At 44.4% G+C, this 23,583-nt stretch overlaps 1 protein-coding gene across 1 annotated transcript; it reads left to right on the top strand.

Moving 5' to 3' along the window:
- Positions 1 to 10,841: 10,841 nt before the first annotated feature.
- On the top strand, positions 10,842 to 12,590 carry LOC141153133 (uncharacterized). The gene is made up of 5 exons (XM_073637823.1): positions 10,842 to 10,995; positions 11,229 to 11,367; positions 11,587 to 11,839; positions 11,945 to 12,038; positions 12,119 to 12,590. Exons 1-5 carry the CDS (start codon positions 10,929 to 10,931, stop codon positions 12,328 to 12,330), a joined length of 765 nt encoding a protein of 254 aa, XP_073493924.1. The 5' UTR covers positions 10,842 to 10,928; the 3' UTR covers positions 12,331 to 12,590.
- Positions 12,591 to 23,583: the final 10,993 nt, after the last annotated feature.

The raw sequence follows: 23,583 nt of genomic DNA, 5'->3' as shown, positions 1-23,583 counted from the left end.
GTGGGTCCCCTCTCTAGACTGTGAGTCCCTGCTTTAGATTTCGAGCCCCATCTCTAAATTGCAAGTTCCTTCTCCAGACTGCAAGTCCGATCTCTAGAATGTGACTGTTCTCTAGATTGTGAATACCATCTCAAGATTGCGAGTCTCCTCTCTAGATTGAAAGTTCCTTTTATAGATACTGAGACTCCTCTCTAAATTGTGAATTGCCTATAGATTGTGAATACCTTCTCTAGATTGTGAGTCTCGTCTTTAGATTGTGAGTCCCATCTCTAGATTGCAAGTCCCTTTTCTAGATTGTGAGTGTTCTCTAGATTGCAAATACCATCTCAAAATTGCAAGTTTCCTCTCTAGATCAAAAGTCCTTTGAATGAGACTTCTTTCTATATTGTGAATACCTTCTCTTGAATGAGAGCTGCCTCTCTAGATTGTGAGTCTCCTCTCTAGATTGTGAGTCCCCTCTCTCGATTTTGAGATCCCTATCTAGATTGAGAGTGTTCTCTAGATTGTAAGTCTTTTCTCTATAGTGTGTCCCCTTACTAGACTGCAAGTCCCATCTCTAGACTGTGAGTCCCCTCTTTAGATTGAAAGTCCCATCTCTAGATTGTGAGTGCTCTCTAGATTGTGAATACCATCTCAAGATAGCGAGTTTCCTCTCTAGATTGTAAATCCTTTATCTAGAGTGTGAGTCTTCATCTCTAGATTGTGAGTCCTTTCTCCAGATTGCAAGTCCCATCTCTAGATTATGAGTGTTCTCTAGATTGTGAATACTATCTCAAGATTGCGACTCGCCTCTCTAGATTTCAAGTTTCCTCTTTAGATTGTGAGTCTCCTCTCTAGGTTGCAAGTCCTTTCTATAGATAATGAGACTTCTTTCTAGATAGTGAATTGCCTATAGATTGTGAATACCTTCTCTTGAATGAGAGCTGCCTCTCTAGATTGTGAGTCTCCTCTCTAAGTTGTGAGTCCCCTCTCTCGATTTTGAGTTCCCTATCTAGATTGAGAGTGTTCTCTTGATTGTAAGTCTTTTCTCTAGAGTGTGTCCCCTTACTAGACTGCAAGTCCCATCTCTAGACTGTGAGTCCCCTCTTTAGATTGCAAGTCCCTTCTCTAGATTGTGAGTGCTCTCTAGATTGTGAGTCTTTTCTCTAGATTTTGAGGCCTCTCCCTAGATTGCGAGTCCCATCCCTAGATTGCAAGTCCCCTCCCTAGATTGCAAGTCCCTTCTCTAGATTGCGAGTCCCCTCCCCAGACTGTGAGGCCTTTCTCTAGATTGCGAGTCCCTTCTCTAGATTGCGATTCCCTTCTCTAGATTGCGAGTCCCCTCCCCAGACTGTGAGGCCTTTCTCTAGATTGCGAGTCCCCTTCCTAGATTCCGAGTCCCTTCTCTAGATTGTGAGGCCTTTCTCTAGATTGTGAGTCCCTTCTCTAGATTGTGAGGCCCCTCTCTAGATTGCGAGTCCCTTCCCTAGATGGCAAGTCCCTTATCTATATTGCAAGTACCCTCCTCAAATTGTGAGTCCCTTCTCTAGATTGGGAATCCCCTCCTTAGATTGTGAGGCCCTTCTCTAGATTGCAAGTCCCCACTCTAGATTGTAGGTCCCTTCTCTAGTATGAGTGGCCCTTCTCTGGATTGTGAGTCGCCTACCTAGATTGTGGGGCCTTTCCCTAGATTGTGAGTCCCCTCCCTAGATTGTGAGTCGCTTCTCTAGATTGTGGGTTGCTTCTCTAGATTGTGGGTCCATTCTCTAGATTGTGGTTCCCTTCTCTAGATTGTGAGTCCCTTCTCTAGATTGCGGGTCCCTTCTCTAGATTGTGAGTCCCCTCCCCAGACTGAGGCCTTTCTCTAGATTGTGAGTCCCCTCCCTAGACTGCGAGTCTTTTCTCTAGATTGTGAGACCCCTCCCTAGATTGCGAGTCCCCACCCTAGATTGTAAGTCCTCTCTCTAGATTGCAAGTCCCTATTCTAGATTGCTAGTCCCCTCCTCAAATTGTGAGTCCCTTCTCTAGATTGTGAATCCTCTCCCTAGATTGTGAGGCCCTTTTCTAGATTGTAAGTCCATTCCATAGAACGCGAGTCCCTTGTCTAGATTGTGAGTCCCTTCTCTAGATTACAGGTCCCTTCTCTAGATTGTGAGTCCCTACTGTCGATTGTGGGGCCCTTCTCTAGTATGAGGGGCCCTTCTCTGGAGTGTAAGTCGCCTACCTAGATTTCGAATCCTTTCTCTAGATTGTGAATCCACTGCCTAAATTGTGAGGCCCTTCTTTACATTGTAAGTCTCCTCCCTAGATTGTGAGTCCCCTCCCTAGATTGTGAGTCGCTTTTCTAGATTGTGGGTCCCATCTCTAGATTGTGAGTCCCTTCTCTAGATTGTGAGACCCCTCTCTAGATTGTGAGTCCCCTTCCTAGATTGCGAGACCCCACTCTAGATTGTGGGGCCCTTCTCTAGTATGAGGGGCCCTTCTCTGGATTGTGAGTCGCCTACCTAGATTGCGAATCCTTCCTCTAGATTGTGAATCCACTGTCTAGATTGTGAGGCCCTTCTCTAGATTGTAAATTGCCTCCCTAGATTGTGAGTCGATCTTCTAGATTGTGGGTCCCATCTCTAGATTGTGAGCCCCTTCTCTAGATTACGAGTCCCGTCTCTAGATTGTGAGTGCCTTCCCTAGATTACGAGTCCCTTATCTAGATTGTGAGGCCCTTCTCTAGATGGTGAGTCCCTTCTCTAGATTGTGAGTGCCTTCTCTAGATTATGAGGCCCTTCTCTAGATTGTGAGTCCCTTCTCTAGATTGCGAGTCCCTTCTCTAGATTGTGAGTTCCTTATCTTGATTGTGAGGACCTTTTTTAGATTGTGAGTCCCCTCCCTAGATTGTGAGTGTCTTCTCTAGATTATGAGGCCCTTCTCTAGATTGTGAGGCCCTTCTCTAGAAGATTGTGAGGCCCTTTTTTAGATTGCGAGTCCCCTCCCTAGATTGTGAGGCCCTTCTCTAGATTGTGAGGCCTCTCCCTAGATTGTCAATCCTTTCTCTCGATTGTGAATCCCCTCCCTAGATAGTGAGTCCCCTCCCTTGATTGTGAGTTGCTTCTCTAGATTGTGGGTTCCATCTCTAGACTGTGGGTCCCTTCTCTAGATTGCGAGTCCCTTCTCTAGATTGTGAGGCCTTTCTCTAGATTGTGAGTCTTTTCTCTATATTGTGAGGCCCCTCCCTAGATTGCGAGTCCCATCCCTAGATTGCAAGTCCCCTCCCTAGATTGCAAGTCCCTTCTCTAGATTGCGAGTCCTCTCCCTGGATTGCGAGTCCCTTCTCTAGATTGCGGGTCCCTTCTCTAGATTACGAGTCCCCTCCCCAGACTGTGAGGCCTTTCTCTAGATTGCGAGTCCCCTCCCTAGATTCTGAGTCCCTTCTCTAGATTGTGAGGCCTTTCTCTAGATTGTGAGGCCTTTCTCTAGATTGTGAGTCTTTTCTCTAGATTGTGAGGCCCCTCCCTAGATTGCGAGTCCCATCCCTAGATTGCAAGTCCCCTCCCTAGATTGCAAGTCCCTTCTCTAGATTGCGAGTCCCCTCCCTGGATTGTGAGTCCCTTCGCTAGATTGCGGGTCCCTTCTCTAGATTACGAGTCCCCTCCCCAGACTGTGAGGCCTTTCTCTAGATTGCGAGTCCCCTCCCTAGATTCTGAGTCCCTTCTCTAGATTGTGAGGCCTTTCTCTAGATTGTGAGGCCTTTCTCTAGATTGTGAGTCTTTTCTCTAGATTGTGAGGCCCTCCCTAGATTGTGAGTCCCATCCCTAGATTGCAAGTCCCCTCCCTAGATTGCAAGTCCCTTCTCTAGATTGCGAGTCCCTCCCCAGACTGTGAGGCCTTTCTCTAGATTGCGAGTCCCCTCCCTGGATTGCGAGTCCCTTCTCTAGATTGTGGGTCCCTTCTCTAGATTACGAGTCCCCTCCCCAGACTGTGAGGCCTTTGTCTAGATTGCGAGTCCCCTCCCTAGATTCTGAGTCCGCTCCCTAGATTCTGAGGCCTTTCTCTAGATTGTGAGTCCCTTCTCTAGATTGTGAGGCCCCTCTCTAGACTGTGAGTCCCTTCCCTAGATTGCAAGTCCCTTCTCTATATTGCGAGTCCCCTCCTCAGATTGTGAGTCCCTTCTCTATATTGTGACTCCCCTCCCTAGATTGCGAGGCCCTTCTCTAGATTTCAAATCCACTCCCTAGATTGCGAGTCCCTTCTCTAGATTGTGAGTCCTTTCTCTAAATTGCAAGTCCCCACTCTAGATTGTAGGTCCCTTCTCTAGTATGAGCGGCCCTTCTCTGGATTGTGAATCGCCTACCTAGATTGTGAATCCTTTCTCTAGATTGTGGGGCCTTTCTCTAGATTGTGAGTCCCCTCCCTAGATTGTGAGTCCCCTCCATAGATTGTGGGTCCCTTCTCTAGATTGTGGGTCCCTTCTCTAGATTGCAGGTCCCTTCTCTAGATTGCGAGTCCCCTCTCCAGACTGTGAGGCCTTTCTCTAGATTGCGAATCCCCTCCCTAGACTGTGAGTCTCTTCTCTAGATTGTGAGGCCTTTCTCTAGATTGTGAGTCTTTTCTCTAGATTGTGAGGCCCCTCCCTAGATTGCGAGTCCCCTCTCTAGATTGCAAGTCCCTTCTCTAGATGGTGAGGCCCTTCTGTAGAGTGTGAGTCCCCTCTCTAGGTCGCGAGTCCCTTCTCTAGGTCGCGATTCCCTTCTCTAGATTGTGAGGCCCTCTTCTAGATTGTGAGGCCCTTCTGTAGAGTGCGAGTCCTCCTCTTTAGTCCCCCTCACATTATATCATTACACGTCTTCGATATAAATCTGGATTTCCATCACTTGCGATTGTGACAATTACTAACACCGCAATCATCCTTGGACTATAATAAACTTCCTGAGAAGTGAGAGCAATCCCAGACTTTAGCAAATGCTGAAAACATGGTTACTCCCATCATTCTGTGCACCCATATGTAACTCCCACTCTTATGTCATCCTCTATCCACAGGAAGCCTCTCTGACCCCAGTGTCCACCCCCCTGGAGGGATCTTTATCTCTCCAGAGCCCCCTCCTCAGAGTTGCCTGGGGGCTGACATTCCTGAGCAAACACCCTGCAAAGTAAACACAGGCAGATGGCTGGCACAAGCCTTCACTCAGCCAGTGGTGGGGGGTTGGGGGCCTGCCAGCTTTAATCTGCCCCATCACACAATTGAGGAGTGTGTGCAGTTGTGAAAGGATCATTATGTGCACAAGTTAGGACACCCCCATATTGGAGGAGCGTGCAGCCACAACTTGTTCACCTGTTGACCTAATTCTATTTTTTCTCCTCTGGATGTGATCAGACTTGTCCCCCGCACGCTTCTGTATTACATTATCCTCTATTATAACATGGAAATCCCCCGGCTGATAATACATAGGAAATATTAGACTTAAAGCGACAGCTCATCCTGGAGTAGGGCAGGAACGGGGGGGGGGGGGGTCACCAGTGCAGGGGCTATCATCAGAACACCCCTTTACATAGAAACTATACCATTGATTTCAACGGGCACCATGCAATTTTAATTCCTTCGCCACCCCCGCAAGAAAGGATCAGTCAGCAGCCACTTCCCCCTCTGCACAACACTGGAGATGGGATTGTGCCAAGTGAACGAGCCCTTTAAGGCACAGCTATGAGCTGACACATTAGGAAGGATACATTTGCTTTATTTGATTAATGGGATTTTCTGGGGTCTATTGGAAGTCCAGATATATTCAGAGGGTCTGATATGAACAGAAGGGGTCAAAATATATTTAGGGGGTCTGATCTGAGGTCTGATATTGACATAGGGGATCTGAATATATTTAGAGGGCCTGGTCTGGAGTCCTATATTAATAGAGGGGGTCTGATTATATGTAGGGGGTGTGGTCTGAGATATAATATTGATATAGGGGGTCTGGTCTGGAGTCTGATATTAATATAAGGGATTTGAATATATTTAGGGGGTCTGATCTGAGGTCTGATATTGATACAGGGTTTTTTTGTCTGGGGGCTTATATTAATAGAGGGGTCTGAATATATTTAGGGGGTCTGGTCTGAGGTTTTTTATTGATACAGGAGGTCAAGGGTCTGAAATTAGTATAGGAGGTCTAGTCTGAGCTATGATATTGATATAGGGGGTCTGGTCTGGAGTCTGATATTAATATAAGTGGTTTGAATATATTTATGGGGCCTGGTCTTGGGTCTGATATTGATATAGGGGAACTGGTCTGAGGCTTGATATTAATATAGGTAGTCTGAATATGTTGAGGGGGACTGGTCTGGGGTTTTATATTGATATAGGGAGTCTGGTCTGGTATTAATATAAGGGGTCTGAATATATTTAGGGTGTCTGGTCTGGGGTCTGATATTCATATCATAGAAGGGGTATCATATATAAGGGGTCTGAATATATTTAAAGGGTCTGCTCTGAGGTTTGACATTGACGTATAGTGTAAGGGGTCTGGTCTGTGGTTTGATATTCATATAAGAGGTCTGAATATATTTGGGGGTCAGGAGTTGGGGTGCCCACGCTTGGCCTTCTCGCTGTTTGAGTAACCCCCTTGTAAAGGGCTCTCTAGGGCCAATAACCCATCACTGGGGGTCCCAACAGTAGGACACCATGTCATCAGCTTATTAGAAGGAGATCTATATAGCAAAAAGGGATTGTCCAAAGTGGAGACCCCTTTAAGGGATGTTTTCTGAGTGATGGCCGTCGTTTAAGGACAAGATAGTCGGAGGAGCGTTGGCTTTTCTTCCATATAGTGAGTGATGGTTTGGTAAACATAGGCAGGTCCCTCGCTGACAGGTATGTGAGGGCCGGGAGTGAGGCACGGATTTGGCTTGTGCCGCTCCCATGGAAGTGTGCAGAGTCGCCCTCGGGGCAGGGAGAGGATTGGGAAGGTGTGTCAGCGTTATGCCTGGCCTTATGTCTGCAGGGAGGGGGCAGATCAGGAAATATCAGCTCATAACAATACATCTTAATTCATGGCCCCGGGGCATGATGCCCCACGTAGCGAGCGCGGTGCCCGGCGTGCTCCAGCCCAGACGACTATTTCATAATACTCGCTCCTGGTTAACCATTTAGTTGCTGCTGTCAATCTCTGACATCGGCATTTACATTTTTGCTAACTGGTGGCACGTCCAAATCCCAATCTCAGGGTGCCAATGGCAGCTAGGGGCCACTTGAAGACCCCCATCTCAGTCATCTTGGTACACCTATAAAACTCAGCTACAGGCTATTCTACCCATATACTACAACACTCAAAGTCCCCTTGCGGACTAAAAAACAAGATGAAACGTAATAAAAAAAAAGTTTTTTAAAATAGTAAGGAATAAAACAAAACATAAAAATGTATATCCCCCTATTCCTCATTAAAGAAATAAAATCATATTCAGCATCCAAAAGTTCGATCTGTTAAAATATAAAATTAAGTAAATGAAATGCTGTAAAGTTAAGAAAAATAAATTCAAAAATTGCTGTTTTACTCTTACAGCACCTCCTCCAAAAAATGCAATAAAAAGAGATCAAAATAGCCTATGTACCCCAAAATGGTATTAATAAAAAGTACATCTCATCCTGCAAAAAACAAGTGCCCACATGGCTCCACTGAGGAAAAAAATGGGAACGTTACGGATCTCGGAAACAAAGCAATTTTTATTTTACAAAGTTAACAACTTTTTTAAACACTAACATAAGTATATAAAATTATAAAAAAGTTTAATATAAAAACTATAGAATTTAAATATATAAAACTATAAGAAATGATATATAAAACTATTAAAATATATAAAACTATAATAAATAATATATAAAATTATAACAAAAAATATGTATAAAGCTATAAAAAAATAAATATATAAAGCTATCAAAAATAATATATAAAACTATAAAAAATAAATATATAAAACTATAATAAATAACAAAACTAGAAAAATGTAGAAAACTATAAAAACTAAAATATATAACTATAAAAAAATATAAAATTATAATAAATAATATATAAAACTATAAAAAATATATAAAACTATAAAAACTAATATATAAAACTATAAAAAATATAAAACTATAATAAATAATATATAAAACTATAAAAAAAATTAGATATAAAGCTATAAAAAATAAATATATAAAGCTATAAAAAATAATCTAGAAAATTATAAAAAATAAATATATAAAACTATAAAAACTAATATACAGAACTATAAAAAAATATAAAACTATAATAAATAATATATAAAACTATAAAAAATATATAAAACTATAAAAACTAATATATAAAACTATAAAAAATATAAAACTATAATAAATAATATATAAAACTATAAAAATATAGAAAACTATAAAAACTAATATATAAAACTATAAAAAATATAAAACTATAATAAATAATATAGAAAACTATAAAAAAATTAGATATAAAGCTATAAAAATAAATATATAAAGCTATAAAAAATAATATAGAAAATTATAAAAAATAAATATATAAAACTATAAAAACTAATATATAAAACTATAAAAAATAAATATATAAAACTATAATAAATAATATATAAAACTATAAAAAATCAAAAACGATAAAAACTAATATATAAAACTATAAAAAAAATATATATATAAAACTATAAAAACTTGCATATAAAACTATAAAAAATAATTAGAAAACTATCAAAAATAAATATATAAAACTATAAGAAAAAAAAATTCGTCCACGCCTCCTGCAGGCTTGTTTTGTGTCTATTGTTCCTTTGTTTGGTCTGCTTTTTTTTCAGACTTTTTTATCATTTTGGGGAGTTTTTAGAAATGTGTGGTTGTCATTCTCATCTCTACTGAAATATATGTTCTGTTGTGTCTGAATTGCAGCGACCATGATTGTTGAATTGTGTTACAAGATGGATAATTTTACCATTGTTGAGACATCAAAACTACAACTTGTCTCACCAAGATAAAAAATGGAAAAATAAAATATGAATGGCTCTTGCAAAATTAAAAACGAAAATGAAAAAAAATAAATAAATTGCCTGACCCTTAAGGGGTTATGGCTGTTCTTCAAAATGTCCCTCCTCCCCCCAACCTCCAGGATCACTTCATCAGGTCACATGGTGTGGGGGAGGGGGATTATACATGGTTATATTGTGATAGTGATAGTAGGTACTGTCCCTTAAAGTGGACAGGTCCCTTTAAGGAGTGTCCAACTTCATGCATAAGTGGCAATTTTTTGGAAACGTCGCCCCTGGGGGCATTTTTTCGGTGCCACAATTTAGGACCGTGATGTTTTGCATCCATTCTAGAAGAACGACATTCCACAACATCCAGCCAGTGGTGGAGGGGTCTTCTGGAAATGTAATGTAGGGGTCCGCCATGAACGTTAGATAGGGGTCTGCCAGAAGTCAGGGGCCCACGGGGACAGGGTGTCGGTAATATGGACAGACAATACATGTTGTGCTGTAACATGTTGCTGTGATCCTATGGAGGAATGACAAGTATGTAAACCGACTGGATTGTATGAGGGAATGTGCCTGCTCCCTGCCCCGTACGTGTGCGGGCCTGCGCTGCACCACCACTGCCAGTGGGTGCTCCTGACTACCCGCTATCTACTGTGCTTAGTGATTCCAAATCATGCCCCCCTGTCCGCTCTGTCTCCCTCCTATAGCAATACAGTTCATTAGAAATTGTACTTCTGATTTTTCAAGATCTCTGATTGCTGTCAGCGAATAGAAACCTGCATGCTGGTATTATTTGGTTGCGATAATATTTCATGAGCGACATATGGCGGTGTTCTTAGGGGCACACTGTAGCTTAGGAAATGTATAGTGTTATTAGGGAACTGAATGGTGGTATTATTTGGGCACAGTATGAAGATATTGGCCTACGATTATACAGTGTACTAACGTTTAGGCACCATATGGAGATATTTTTTAGGTGATGAATAGTGGTATTATTGGGGCACTGTCTGGTGGTATTATTTGGGTACGGTAATTTTTCATGAGCACTGTATGGTGATATTGTTAGGGCATTGAATGGCAATATTGTTTATATACTGGATAGTGGTATTATTGGAACACTGTACGGTGATCTTCTAACAGCACTATATGGTGGTATTATTTGGGCACAGTATAGAGACATTGTTCTGAGACTGTAAACTGATATGGATTGGGCACTATATGGCGATCTTGTTCAGGCACTAAATAATTTTATTATTAGGGCACTGTAGGGGGATCTTCTAAAAGCAGCATATGGTGGTATTATTTGGGCATAGTATGGAGATTTTCTGGCACTGTATAGTGATATTGTTTGTGCAATGTATGGCGACATTGTTTTGGCAATAAATGGTGGTATTATTGGGGAACTGTATGGTGATCTTGGGAGTATTATATGGTGGTATTATTTGGGCCCCATAGGCAGCTACTGTTCTGGAACAGATAGTTATTGATTGAGCAGTATATGGTGATATTATTTGAGCACAGTATGGAGACATTGTTTTGGGACTGTATACTGATATGTCACTGTATGGCGGTATTATTGGGTTGTGTTATATGGACACTATCGCTGATGTTTTCTTGCTTGTATCCTGCACAGACTTTGATGTCTTCAGATGCAGGTGAAAAGAATGAAGAAGTGCGGACAACGTTCCTGTACCTGGGCTGACTTCTTGGCATATACATTAGCCTTTTTTTTGGCCCCACACCACAAAATTGCATTAGCCTGCACAGTAGGTGATGACAACACAGATGAGGCGATGGTGGTGGTGGGGGGGTGCAGGCTCTGAAAGGCGATCATCCAGGTGAGGGGGTGGGTGGAGCCAGGCGCAGCTCCTCCTCGGATTGGCCGTCCTTTTATCCAGGTAAATATAAAACCAGCACAGAGAAGCTCCAAGTAGAAGTGTCTGTAATTTTGGAGCTCGGTGAAAATGGCCGTGTCCAGCCTGCAGTACACGATGGGAATCTCCAGCGGCTTCAAAGTCTACATCTTAGAAGGTGGGTGCCATCTGCTCTCTGTAGGGTCGGCCACCCCCATATTAATAATGGCTTTTTCCCAAAAAATTGCATTGACCATACCATAGTGATGAATATAGGGTCAACTTTCTAATCTAGGTGGCCACCTCCTGGGGTTGGTTGACTTTACTCCATTGCCCGTGCTTTGCCCATCATATTGAGGACCTCAGGTGTCTGATTGCCTTGCATCACTAATATATAATATATCATTGCAGGGCAGCACAGCGCACGCAACATGGACCGGTACCGTCCATTGTCTAACCACGGAATACCAATATATCCCATCAAACGAAAACTGAGCCCAGATCCTCCTCAATCTCAGAAGAGACTCTGTTCCTCCAACCACCAGAACAGGTAAATACCATAATAAATTAATACCGGCGAACCATAAACCAGCAGATTGCTGATCTCCACGTAAGACATTGGAATAGCGAAGTGTGTATCACCCCAAAAAACTTTTTCACAAATGATTCTGTTCCTCTAACGTTCCTTCAGATAGTTTGGCATCTCAAGGGGGGAGAGGATGAATTGCATATTTTTTTGCAAAACTAAGAATTCCTAAATTTCTTCCAGGGACAATTCTTCCCACTCACCAGTTAATATAAAGTGTGCAGGAAAACAATCTTCAGCTGCTGAGGCCACCAGTCCTAGAATTTTTGCTTCTCACATCGAGCTGCAAAATGTCCTGAAAAGGTTAATACCTGAGCAGAGACTCTTGGAAAGGAAGGAGACCCGAGAAACTGAAGAAGAGCAACCTCTAGCCTTAGTAAAAAAGATGGAGAATCCAAGGGAGCAACCTATGGTGTCTCCGGCCATGCTACAACAGGTGGGTGACATGCACACGGTTGACCAAGAATGGTCTACAGAAGCTTCATTAGGGTTCACTTGTCCAAAGTTCTGCCTCATATAACCTTGTGTCTTCCATTTTCAGATGAGACCTTCTGTAATCACCTGCATCTCCAGACCCAAAACAAGTCCACCTCCAGAAAACCAGACAGGTCCTCTCCAAGACTCTCATACTCAACGTAAGTTCCTAGTTTTGGGACCTTCACTTCTAATCATTGTATTGTGTCAAGTCCTAAATCTTACGCTGATCTCTCTGTAGGGTCCCCCAGAACCTGCTCACCTGAAGTAGAAGAACATTTCCAAAGAAGCCTCAAATCCTGCACCCCCCAAGTCAGTGCCTGCTTCCCTCCATGCCATTCCTCCTACACTTCAGTAGAAGACCATTTCTCCAAAGCCTTGGGCTCCCGATGGCTCCTAATCCGAGCTGCGGCGGACTCCCCATCTTCTCAACATCAGCCCACCAGACGTTAGCCCCAACCACAAGACCTTGGTTGGATCTTCCACACTTACATGACCACTGCCTAAAAAAAGACTGGAGGTGACAGACGCCCTGTTCCCACGTTTGTAATATATATTTATTGATATTTTATCATGGTCTCCGAGGAATATGGAGATGTGAAGAATTTTGGGGTGTGGGTGATGACTGGAGGGCGCTGGAGTTTGTCTTTAATGCGTGTATCTTGGATCATTGTGTAAATATGAAATGGTTTGAATAAAAGTGATTTGTTTAATTACGGACTCGGTTGTCTACCCTTAAAAAATAGTACTTGTGGTGGGTCCAGGTACTAGAAGAAGGAAAAAAAAAGCGTCTTGCAAAAATATTCAGCTCCCCTTAAACTGAAATTATGAATGTAATGAGTAAATGTACTTTCTTTTTTTTCTTCTGGGGGAGGGGAGGTGTGAATACTTTTGCACCACTCTAACCTTTCATAGCTAAAACTGTGCAGTTTGCTCATAATTCCGATCAGTGGTCCTGGCTTCTGCTTGCTGTCAGTGAATAGAAATCCAGCCCCCCTATCTGTCTCCTGCTATGACAGGTTGTCATTATGTAACCAGTCATCTTTACATTCCAGATGTCTTATCTGGATACAATTATATAGTCCCTGGATGCAGGGTAGAAGGTCCCAGCAGCAAGCAGAGATCTTGAAAATGGTGAGAGCTACCTTTCACTATGAGGTTGCATAAGTATAGGCGCCCTAGAGCTCTGAGTGTGGATGTAATGGAGGAGAGAGTGGAGGTCCAGGATAACGCCTGAGTCCTATTATTCCTGACAATGGACAGGTCCAAACCTGACAACCACCAGGTGCTGCCTGCGCCGCCTGACTCATCACAAGCAGACGGCGGCACCATGAGTCATGTGACCTCGGGGACTGACGGTCCCAACGTACGCCTGTACTAAAGGAGTGATCGCACTGCCCCGAAACATCACTGTATAACCAGAACTGCGAGGGTATCACACAGAATGGGATTAGATACACGGCTCAGCAGACAGTATCACACAGAATGGGATTAGATACACGGCTCAGCAGACAGTATCACACAGGATAGGATTAGATACACGGCTCAGCACACAGTATCACACAGGATAGGATTAGATACATGGCTCTGCAGACAGTATCACACAGGATAGGATTAGATACAGCTCAGCAGACAGTATCACACAGGAGAGGATTAGATACACAGCTCAGCAGACAGTATCACACAGGATAGGATTAGATACACAGCTCAGCAGACAGTATCACACAGGATAGGATTAGATACACGGCTCAGCAGACAGGATCACACAGGATGGGATTAGATACACAGCTCAGCAGACAGTATCACACAGGATAGGATTAGATACACAGCTCAGCAGACAGGATCACACAGGATAGGATTAGATACACAGCTCAGCAGACAGTATCACATAGGATAGGATTAGATACACGGGTCAGCAGACAGTATCACACAGGATAGGATTAGATACACAGCTCAGCAGACAGTATCACACAGGATAGGATTAGATACACAGCTCAGCAGACAGGATCACACAGGATAGGATTAGATACACAGCTCAGCAGACAGTATCACATAGGATAGGATTAGATACACGGGTCAGCAGACAGTATCACACAGGATAGGATTAGATACACAGCTCAGCAGACAGTATCACACAGGATAGGATTAGATACACAGCTCAGCAGACAGTATCACACAGGATGGGATTAGATACACAGCTCAGCAGACAGTATCACACAGGATAGGATTAGATACACGGCTCAGCAGACAGTATCACACAGGATAGGATTAGATACACAGCTCAGCAGGCAGTATCATACAGGATAGGATTAGATACACAGCTCAGCAGACAGTATCACATAGGATAGGATTAGATACACGGGTCAGCAGACAGTATCACACAGGATAGGATTAGATACACAGCTCAGCAGACAGTATCACACAGGATAGGATTAGATACACAGCTCAGCAGACAGTATCACACAGGATGGGATTAGATACACAGCTCAGCAGACAGTATCACACAGGATAGGATTAGATACACTGCTCAGCAGACAGTATCACACAGGATAGGATTAGATACACAGCTCAGCAGACAGTATCACATAGGATAGGATTAGATACACGGGTCAGCAGACAGTATCACACAGGATAGGATTAGATACACAGCTCAGCAGACAGTATCACACAGGATAGGATTAGATACACAGCTCAGCAGACAGGATCACACAGGATAGGATTAGATACACAGCTCAGCAGACAGTATCACATAGGATAGGATTAGATACACGGGTCAGCAGACAGTATCACACAGGATAGGATTAGATACACAGCTCAGCAGACAGTATCACACAGGATAGGATTAGATACACAGCTCAGCAGACAGTATCACACAGGATGGGATTAGATACACAGCTCAGCAGACAGTATCACACAGGATAGGATTAGATACACTGCTCAGCAGACAGTATCACACAGGACAGGATTAGATACACAGCTCAGCAGACAGTATCACACAGGATGGGATTAGATACACAGCTCAGCAGACAGTATCACACAGGATGGGATTAGATACACGGCTCAGCAGACAGGATCACACAGGATGGGATTAGATACACAGCTCAGCACACAGTATCACACAGGATAGGATTAGATACAGCTCAGCAGACAGTATCACACAGGATAGGATTAGATACACAGCTCAGCAGACAGTATCACACAGGATAGGATTAGATACACGGCTCAGCACACAGTATCACACAGGATAGGATTAGATACATGGCTCTGCAGACAGTATCACACAGGATAGGATTAGATACACGGCTCAGCACACAGTATCACACAGGATAGGATTAGATACATGGCTCAGCACACAGTATCACACAGGATAGGATTAGATACATGGCTCTGCAGACAGTATCACACAGGATAGGATTAGATACACTGCTCAGCACACAGTATCACACAGGATAGGATTAGATACACGGCTCAGCACACAGTATCACACAGGATAGGATTAGATACACGGCTCAGCAGACAGTATCACACAGGACAGGATTAGATACACAGCTCAGCAGACAGTATCACACAGGACAGGATTAGATACACGGCTCAGCAGACAGTATCACACAGGACAGGATTAGATACACAGCTCATCAGACAGTATCACACAGGATGGGATTAGATACACAGCTCAGCAGACAGTATCACACAGGATGGGATTAGATACACGGCTCAGCAGACAGGATCACACAGGATGGGATTAGATACACAGCTCAGCACACAGTATCACACAGGATAGGATTAGATACACAGCTCAGCAGACAGTATCACACAGGATAGGATTAGATACACAGCTCAGCAGACAGTATCACACAGGATAGGATTAGATACACAGCTCAGCAGACAGTATCACACAGGATGGGATTAGATACACAGCTCAGCAGACAGTATCACACAGGATGGGATTAGATACACAGCTCAGCAGACAGTATCACACAGGATGGGATTAGATACACAGCTCAGCAGACAGTATCACACAGGATGGGATTAGATACACAGCTCAGCAGACAGTATCACACAGGATAGGATTAGATACATGGCTCAGCACACAGTATCACACAGGGTGGGATTAGATACACAGCTCAGCAGACAGTATCACACAGGATGGGATTAGATACACAGCTCAGCAGACAGTATCACACAGGATAGGATTAGATACACGGCTCAGCAGACAGTATCATACAGGATAGGATTAGATACACAGCTCAGCAGACAGTATCACACACGATAGGATTAGATACACAGCTCAGCAGACAGTATCACACACGATAGGATTAGATACACAGCTCAGCAGACAGTATCACACAGGATAGGATTAGATACACAGCTCAGCAGACAGTATCACACAGGATAGGATTAGGTACAGCAGCTCAGCAGACAGTATCACGCAGGATAGGATTAGATACACAGCTAAGCAGACAGTATCACGCAGGATAGGATTAGATACACAGCTCAGCAGCCAGTATCACACATGATAGGATTAGATACACAGCTCAGCAGAGAGTATCACACAGGATAGGATTAGATACACAGTTCAGCAGACAGTATCACACATGATAGGATTAGATACACAGTTCAGCAGACAGTATCACACACGATACGATTAGATACACAGCTCAGCAGACAGTATCACACATGATAGGATTAGATACACAGCTCAGCAGACAGTATCACACATGATAGGATTAGATACACAGTTCAGCAGACAGTATCACACACGATAGGATTAGATACACGGCTCAGCAGACAGTATCACACAGGATAGGATTAGATACACAGCTCAGCAGGCAGTATAACACAGGATAGGATTAGATACATGGCTCAGCAGACAGTATCACACAGGATAGGATGAGATACACGGGTCAGCATTCAGTATCACATATAATAGGATTAGATACACGGCTCAGCAGACAGTATCACAGGATAGGATTAGATACACAGCTCAGCAGACAGTATCACACAGGGTAGGATTAGATACATGGCTCAGCAGACCGTATCACACAGGATGGGATTAGATACACGGCTCAGCAGACAGTATCACACAGGATAGGATTAGATACACAGCTCAGCAGACAGTATCACACAGGATAGGATTAGATACACAGCTCAGCAGACAGTATCACACAGGATAGGATTAGATACACGGCTCAGCAGACAGTATCACACAGGATAGGATTAGATACACAGCTCAGCACACAGTATCACACAGGATAGGATTAGATACACGGCTCAGCAGACAGTATCACACATTATAGGATTAGATACACAGCTCAGCAGACAGTATCACACAGGATATGATTAGATACACAGCTCAGCAGAGAGTATCACACAGGATAGGATTAGATACACAGCTCAGCAGACGATATCACACAAGATAGGATTAGATACACGGCTCAGCAGACAGTATCACACAGGATAGGATTAGATACACAGCTCAGCAGTCAGTATCACACAGGATAGGATTAGATACACAGCTCAGCAGACAGTATCACACAGGATAGGATGAGATACACGGGTCAGCATACAGTATCACACAGGATAGGATTAGATACACAGCTCAGCAGACAGTATCACACAGGGTAGGATTAGATACATGGCTCAGCAGACCGTATCACACAGGATGGGATTAGATACACAACTCATCAGACAGTATCACACAGGATAGGATTAGATACACGGTTCATCAGACAGTATCACACAGGATAGGATTAGATACACGGCTCAGTAGACAGTATCACACAGGATAGGATTAGATACACAGCTCAGCAGAGAGTATCACACAGGATAGGATTAGATACACAGCTCAGCAGACGATATCACACAGGATAGGATTAGATACACGGCTCAGCAGACAGTATCACACAGGATAGGATTAGATACACGGCTCAGCAGACAGTATCACACAGGATAGGATTAGATACACAGCTCATCAGAGAGTATCACACAGGATAGGATTAGATACACAGCTCAGCAGACGATATCACACAGGATAGGATTAGATACACGGCTCAGCAGACAGTATCACACAGGATAGGATTAGATACACTGCTCAGCAGACAGTATCACACAGGATAGGATTAGATACACGGTTCAGCAGACAGTATCACACAGGATAGGATTAGATACATGGCTCAGCAGACAGTCTCACACAGGATAGGATTAGATACACGGCTCAGCAGACAGCATCACACAGGATAGGATTAGATACACAGCTCAGCAGACAGTATCACACAGGATAGGATTAGATACATGGCTCAGCAGACAGTATCACACAGGATAGGATTAGATACACGGCTCAGCAGACAGCATCACACAGGATAGGATTAGATACACAGCTCAGCAGACAGTATCACACAGGATAGGATTAGATACATGGCTCAGCAGATAGTATCACACAGGATAGGATTAGATACACGGCTCAGCAGACAGCATCACACAGGATAGGATTAGATACATGGCTCAGCAGCGTCTGGAGTATTATCTGTATTAATCTTTTTCCACTACATAGAGAGAGGAGGAGCGGTAAGTCAGGGACCCCTGTAATGGGACGAGTGGTAAGTCAGGGACACCTGTAATGGGATGAGTGGTAAGTCAGGGACCCCTGTAATGAGACGAGTGGTAAGTCAGGAACCCCTGTAATGGGACGTCTGGTAAGTCAGGGACCCCTGTAATGGGACGAGTGGTAAGTCAGGGACCCCTGTAATGGGACGAGTGGTAAGTCAGGGACCCCTGTAATGGGACTGATCTTTATCATTTATGGCTCCTGGATGTCTTAGAATTGCTCACGAGTATTTTTATGAGTCCAGCGCTTAATATTAATGCTCCTGGTACAAAACAAGATTTAAACTGAAGCCCCCATATACATTAGACTAATGCCGGCCGAACCCGCCGATATCGACTTCCGTCCTCGAGGACGTCCTTGGTAAATCTTTCATCGGATGAAAGCGCTCCTCATATTTCCTGAGCTGTAATTAGGAGCCTTGGCTAATAAGAAGCGCAGATTGTGGCAGATGTGTAATCCTCGGCAGCCACCCACCCCACCTTTCTAGACAAGTCTTCGCAGCTTCTCCACATGTCACAGGTGCATTCCTCCCCACATGCCAGCCCGCCACAGCTGTCCCTTTAAGGTGTTACCTTCTTCAGACACCAATCCTGGGGCTATGAGTTGTGAAGCTACAATCCACTCAGGAATATGATCCCTGGATCAACCGGTTGGACCGGTCTTTTCGAAGGAAATCCAAGACTCCAGGCTATCACTGAAGAATGCTTGTGTGTGTGTCACTCCATAGAACAAAGTCAATTTTCCCCTCTGGGCATCTAAAAAGAACAATACATTTGTCTAAGGCCCAACTTCAAACGGGCCGGAATCCAAGGAAGACAAAGAGCCATCTTGTATCATGCACAATTGACTTCATCAACATGTATGGGCGAGTGGTGGAAAATAGTGCGGTGGGGATTGATTCGACCTGAAGGGGCTTAAATTATTGCAGTAAAGATACATATAAAGATCATTAATGAAATATGCAAAGTCAGACCATACAATATTGGAAATGGATGACCTTGGGCAATGGATGGATGGTCCATAGCCATAGGTCCAGGTATGTAGAATAGTTTATAGACGCCTAGGCCAAAAATATAACTATGATCATTGTTTAAGTACAACTAGGGTACTGAGCAAATAAATCTATTACACAGGGAACCGCTATGGGGCCTGACCACATCCCATATTCATAAACTTTTAAATTTTTAATGGATTTGTAATTTTGGATTTTTCAATACAATGCTGCCTATTCAACAGTAGAAAGGAATTTCAATGCACGCTTTTATTTTGATAATGCAAAAATATGCAACGGACATGACTTAGGCGCGGGAGTGCCCTGTTTCACCTACCATACTTTGTGATAGAGACCCGGGGATAGGGTCAAAATGTAAAAATATGTTGCTCACATCCCTGCACCATAAAAAATAAATATGTCTGCTTATTGCTTACACGTGGAAATAAAAATGTTAGCATTATTGTAGTAAGATTGTGCTTTGAAATTCCTATCAATGTACACCATGGGTTCGCACCTCTTTCCATTAGCACCTCGCTACCTCTTCTGTGTGCACGCCAATTCTCCTTACCTATTCAACAGTACGATCATGCAAATTATCATGATCTATAAACAGGTAAATATAATTCAATAGTAATAAGACAGTATGTATAAAAAGATTCTAATCATCTTCTAAGCAGCTAATGTTTAGAAAATGTACTTATATTCTTCCACATAGGAGGCAGTGTTATAATAGTTATATTCTTGTACATAGGGGCAGTATTATAGTAGTTATATCCTTCCACATAGGAGGCAGTGCTATAATAGTTATATTCTTGTACATAGGAGGCATTATTATCCTAGTTATATTCTTGTACATAGGGGGCAGTATTATAGTAGCTACAGTATATTCTTGTACATAGGTGTAGTATTATAGTAGTTATATTCTTGTATATGGGGGACAGTATTATAGTAGTTATATTCTTGTATATAGGGGACAGTATTATAGTAGTTATATTCTTGTACATAGGGGGTAGTATTATAGTAGTTATATTCTTGTACATAGGAGCAGTATTATAGTAGTTATATTAGAGTTAGGACTGTCCCATAAGGGTTGCCGTGAAGTTGCGGGATGGCTTTCACATTATTTTGATCAAAATTATGTTAACTAAATACCCTTTATTATTTATCATTATTTTTGCACTGTGCGATTTATACATTTACTTTCAGTTATTTGGGTATTTTTCTTGTCTTTGGTTTCTCTCTGTTTAATAGCCTTGTGTGAACATGCATTTACATTTTGCATGTGTGTCACCCTGGCCTGGATGCCACAAGTATATTAAAGCTGTGTCTGAGAGCAAGGGGGAGGTTCTCTAGTCAGGGGAACATTAGCATGCAGTACCTCCTGTCTCAGGCCAGTAGGGGGAGCAGGCTGCCCCTATAAAAGCTGGTGCTGGGGGCAGGGTTAGAGAGAACTGGACAACCTGTGTCTGAAGAAAGAGGTGTCCGAGAGCAGGGACAGACAGTTGTATTGCACCTAAGAGGAAGTGTGGCAGGAGGAGAGCCACAAGCCAGAGACAAGAGGCGAAGTGAGCCTGTCTTGGCAGATAAAGGACTTAATTTACCAGACTTTGGTGTCTGAGGCTGCGAGGATTCCACATCCTACAGCAGATAACCAGTCCGCAGGGGACTGTATATTCCTTGGCCTAAGAAGCCTGGAGGCCCTGCCACAACAGAAGGGACCAGCACAGCCGTACCAGGCCGGGAGCAGAAAGGAACTCACGTTGCAGGCCATACAGGCGAGAATACACGGTGAGCTCGGACCGTGGGCTGTTACCCTATCAGGAGGAGATAGCCAGAAGGAGCGCAGAAAGCACGGTAGGCCTACACCCTCACCCTGACCAGGGCCAATTTCCCCATTGCTCTCAAACATCCAGGTCCCCTCCTAGCCGGGACTGTTTGTGGGTCAGTTTACCTGTTCTAGTAAAGACCCTGGATTGCAACCTGTTGTCTGTGTGCTCCTTGCTCCTCCAGCACTAAAGGCACTGGGACTCTCACCACCATCACTCCCACCATCCATTATACTGCCCTGGGGCCGCACTCTTCCCGTGGGGAGTCACACCATCCCAGCTGCATACATCATCAGCCCCAGCGGTCTGCCTTGCAGCGGCGGTTCCTAATGACCGCAAATCCACGGGTGGCGTAGTCGGACATAATCATCAGCACATAACGGACTACCACTGGCCTGACCACCCTGAGCCACGGAACCGGGTTGCCACTACTACTCCCACCGTTTCCCTATTGCCCGGATCCGAGTGCCCCACGGCCCAGGGAGCGAGTCAGCTTTGGCGTAGTCGGCAGGATTGCAACCAACCCGCCACAAACGGGTATTGCGTGCCTAGAAAAGACTTTGCACTTACCTGAAAAGAGGTTTCCCGCCATTTCCAGCCGTCTCCCGCCATCTTCCATCGGTTCCCGCCATCTTCAGCCGCTTTCATGCCATCGGACGCCATCTTCAGGATGCCGCTCGGGAAGAAGAGGGGCGTGGACGTCCAAACCGCGCGAGATCCGAAGCTCCGCCCCACGCACCGACGCTGCGCAATGTCCTGGAAGGGAGAGAGAGCGACGCCGACGTCATCAGGACGCGACGCAAGGTCCTCGTCCAGAGCAGCAGCAGCGGAGCCGCGGCCTACAGAAGAGGATCGTCGGAAGGTAGGCCACGCTTAACTAGGGGAGAGGAAGATGTCGGACACGGAGGCGCCCACTAACACCAGCGCAGCTGCAGCAGCGGTGATGCCATTTTCCCTGCCCTACATCCCTGGAGCGGCCTGGCTGCCTAAGTACTCAGGGGAGCCCCATGCCCTAACTGACTTTAAGGAAAGGCTGTACAGTTTGTTCCAAGTCTACCCCCTGACAGAGGAACAGAAGGTCAGCATACTAACAGGGCAGTTAACTGGCGCAGCCCAAAGGGAGGTAAAATCATGGCCCGCTGAGGAGAAAAGGACTGTAAAGGACATTCTGTCCCAGCTGCGGGGTACCTTTGACACACGTACCTCCGCTGAAATTAAAATGAGGTTCTATGGATGTAAGCAGCAGGCACAGGACAACATCAGAGACTATGCCCTAAATTTGCAGGAAGCCCTGAGGGTCATCAAACAAGCTGACCCTGGCAGTGTGCAGGAAACGGATAAGCTGCTAACAGAACAGTTTATAGAAGGTCTGCTGTCTAGCGCCCACAGGACCCAGCTGCGCCTCATGTTCTTCCAGAACCCTGACCTTTGCCCAATTTAAGGACAGGGCCATAAAGGTGCTCCGTGAACCCGCAACAAGTGGCGCTATAAACCCCTGGCGCCCTGCTCTCCCCTACCACCAGGAGGCGGCGCCCTCCTCTATGGACTCCGTGGGGGCTGACGCACAGGCCCTGAACCAAGCCCCGTCGAAAGATCTGCATCATCAAGTCCAGGAGCTGACCAGGAGCGTCGCGGCGTTGACCAGGACCGTCCAGGCGTTACAAGTGGACCCGTCAAGTCCCATCGAGCTGGCTTCAAGTCCGGAGGATGTCCCGTGGCATCGACAGAGGAGGATCCCGTCGTTCCGAGGGAGGCCCACAGACCGCTACGCAGAGGATGGACAGCCCATTTGCCGTCGATGCAACCAGCCCGGACACATTTCCAGGTACTGTAATTTAAACGGGTCCAACCTGGGGCAGAGGGCCAACCCCCAGGCATAAGATCACCAGGCCCTTACAATTGGCGTAATAAGTACGTTGGGGGGCGCCCGGTTTTACCCTTGGTGCTGGACGGTATCCCCATGAGCGCCTTGCTGGATACTGGGTCGCAAGTAACCACTATCCCTTATGTACTTTTTAAGCAGTATTGGACTGATGCTGATATCACACGGTATCCAGACAGTAACTTGAGCATCATCGCCAGTAATGGCTTACCCGTGCCGCAGATGGGGTTCAAGGAGATGACCATTAAGATTGGTAAAGTTGAACTACCGGCACAGGGAGTGATTATTGTGGACATTGACCGTCGTGAAATTCACCCTAAAATAACTGTGGGTACTAATGTAATTGAAAATTGTCTTTCAGAGGTAATTGTAATTCTACAACAGGTGGCGGTGAATGCTA

The sequence above is a fragment of the Phyllobates terribilis genome, unplaced genomic scaffold (genome assembly GCF_046119375.1).
Source record: "Phyllobates terribilis strain yellow unplaced genomic scaffold, ASM4611937v1 Scaffold_7__3_contigs__length_470593459, whole genome shotgun sequence".
NCBI lineage: Eukaryota > Metazoa > Chordata > Amphibia > Anura > Dendrobatidae > Phyllobates > Phyllobates terribilis.
Note: the sequence above shows the minus strand (reverse complement) of the source record. Positions and strands in the feature narration are given on the sequence as shown.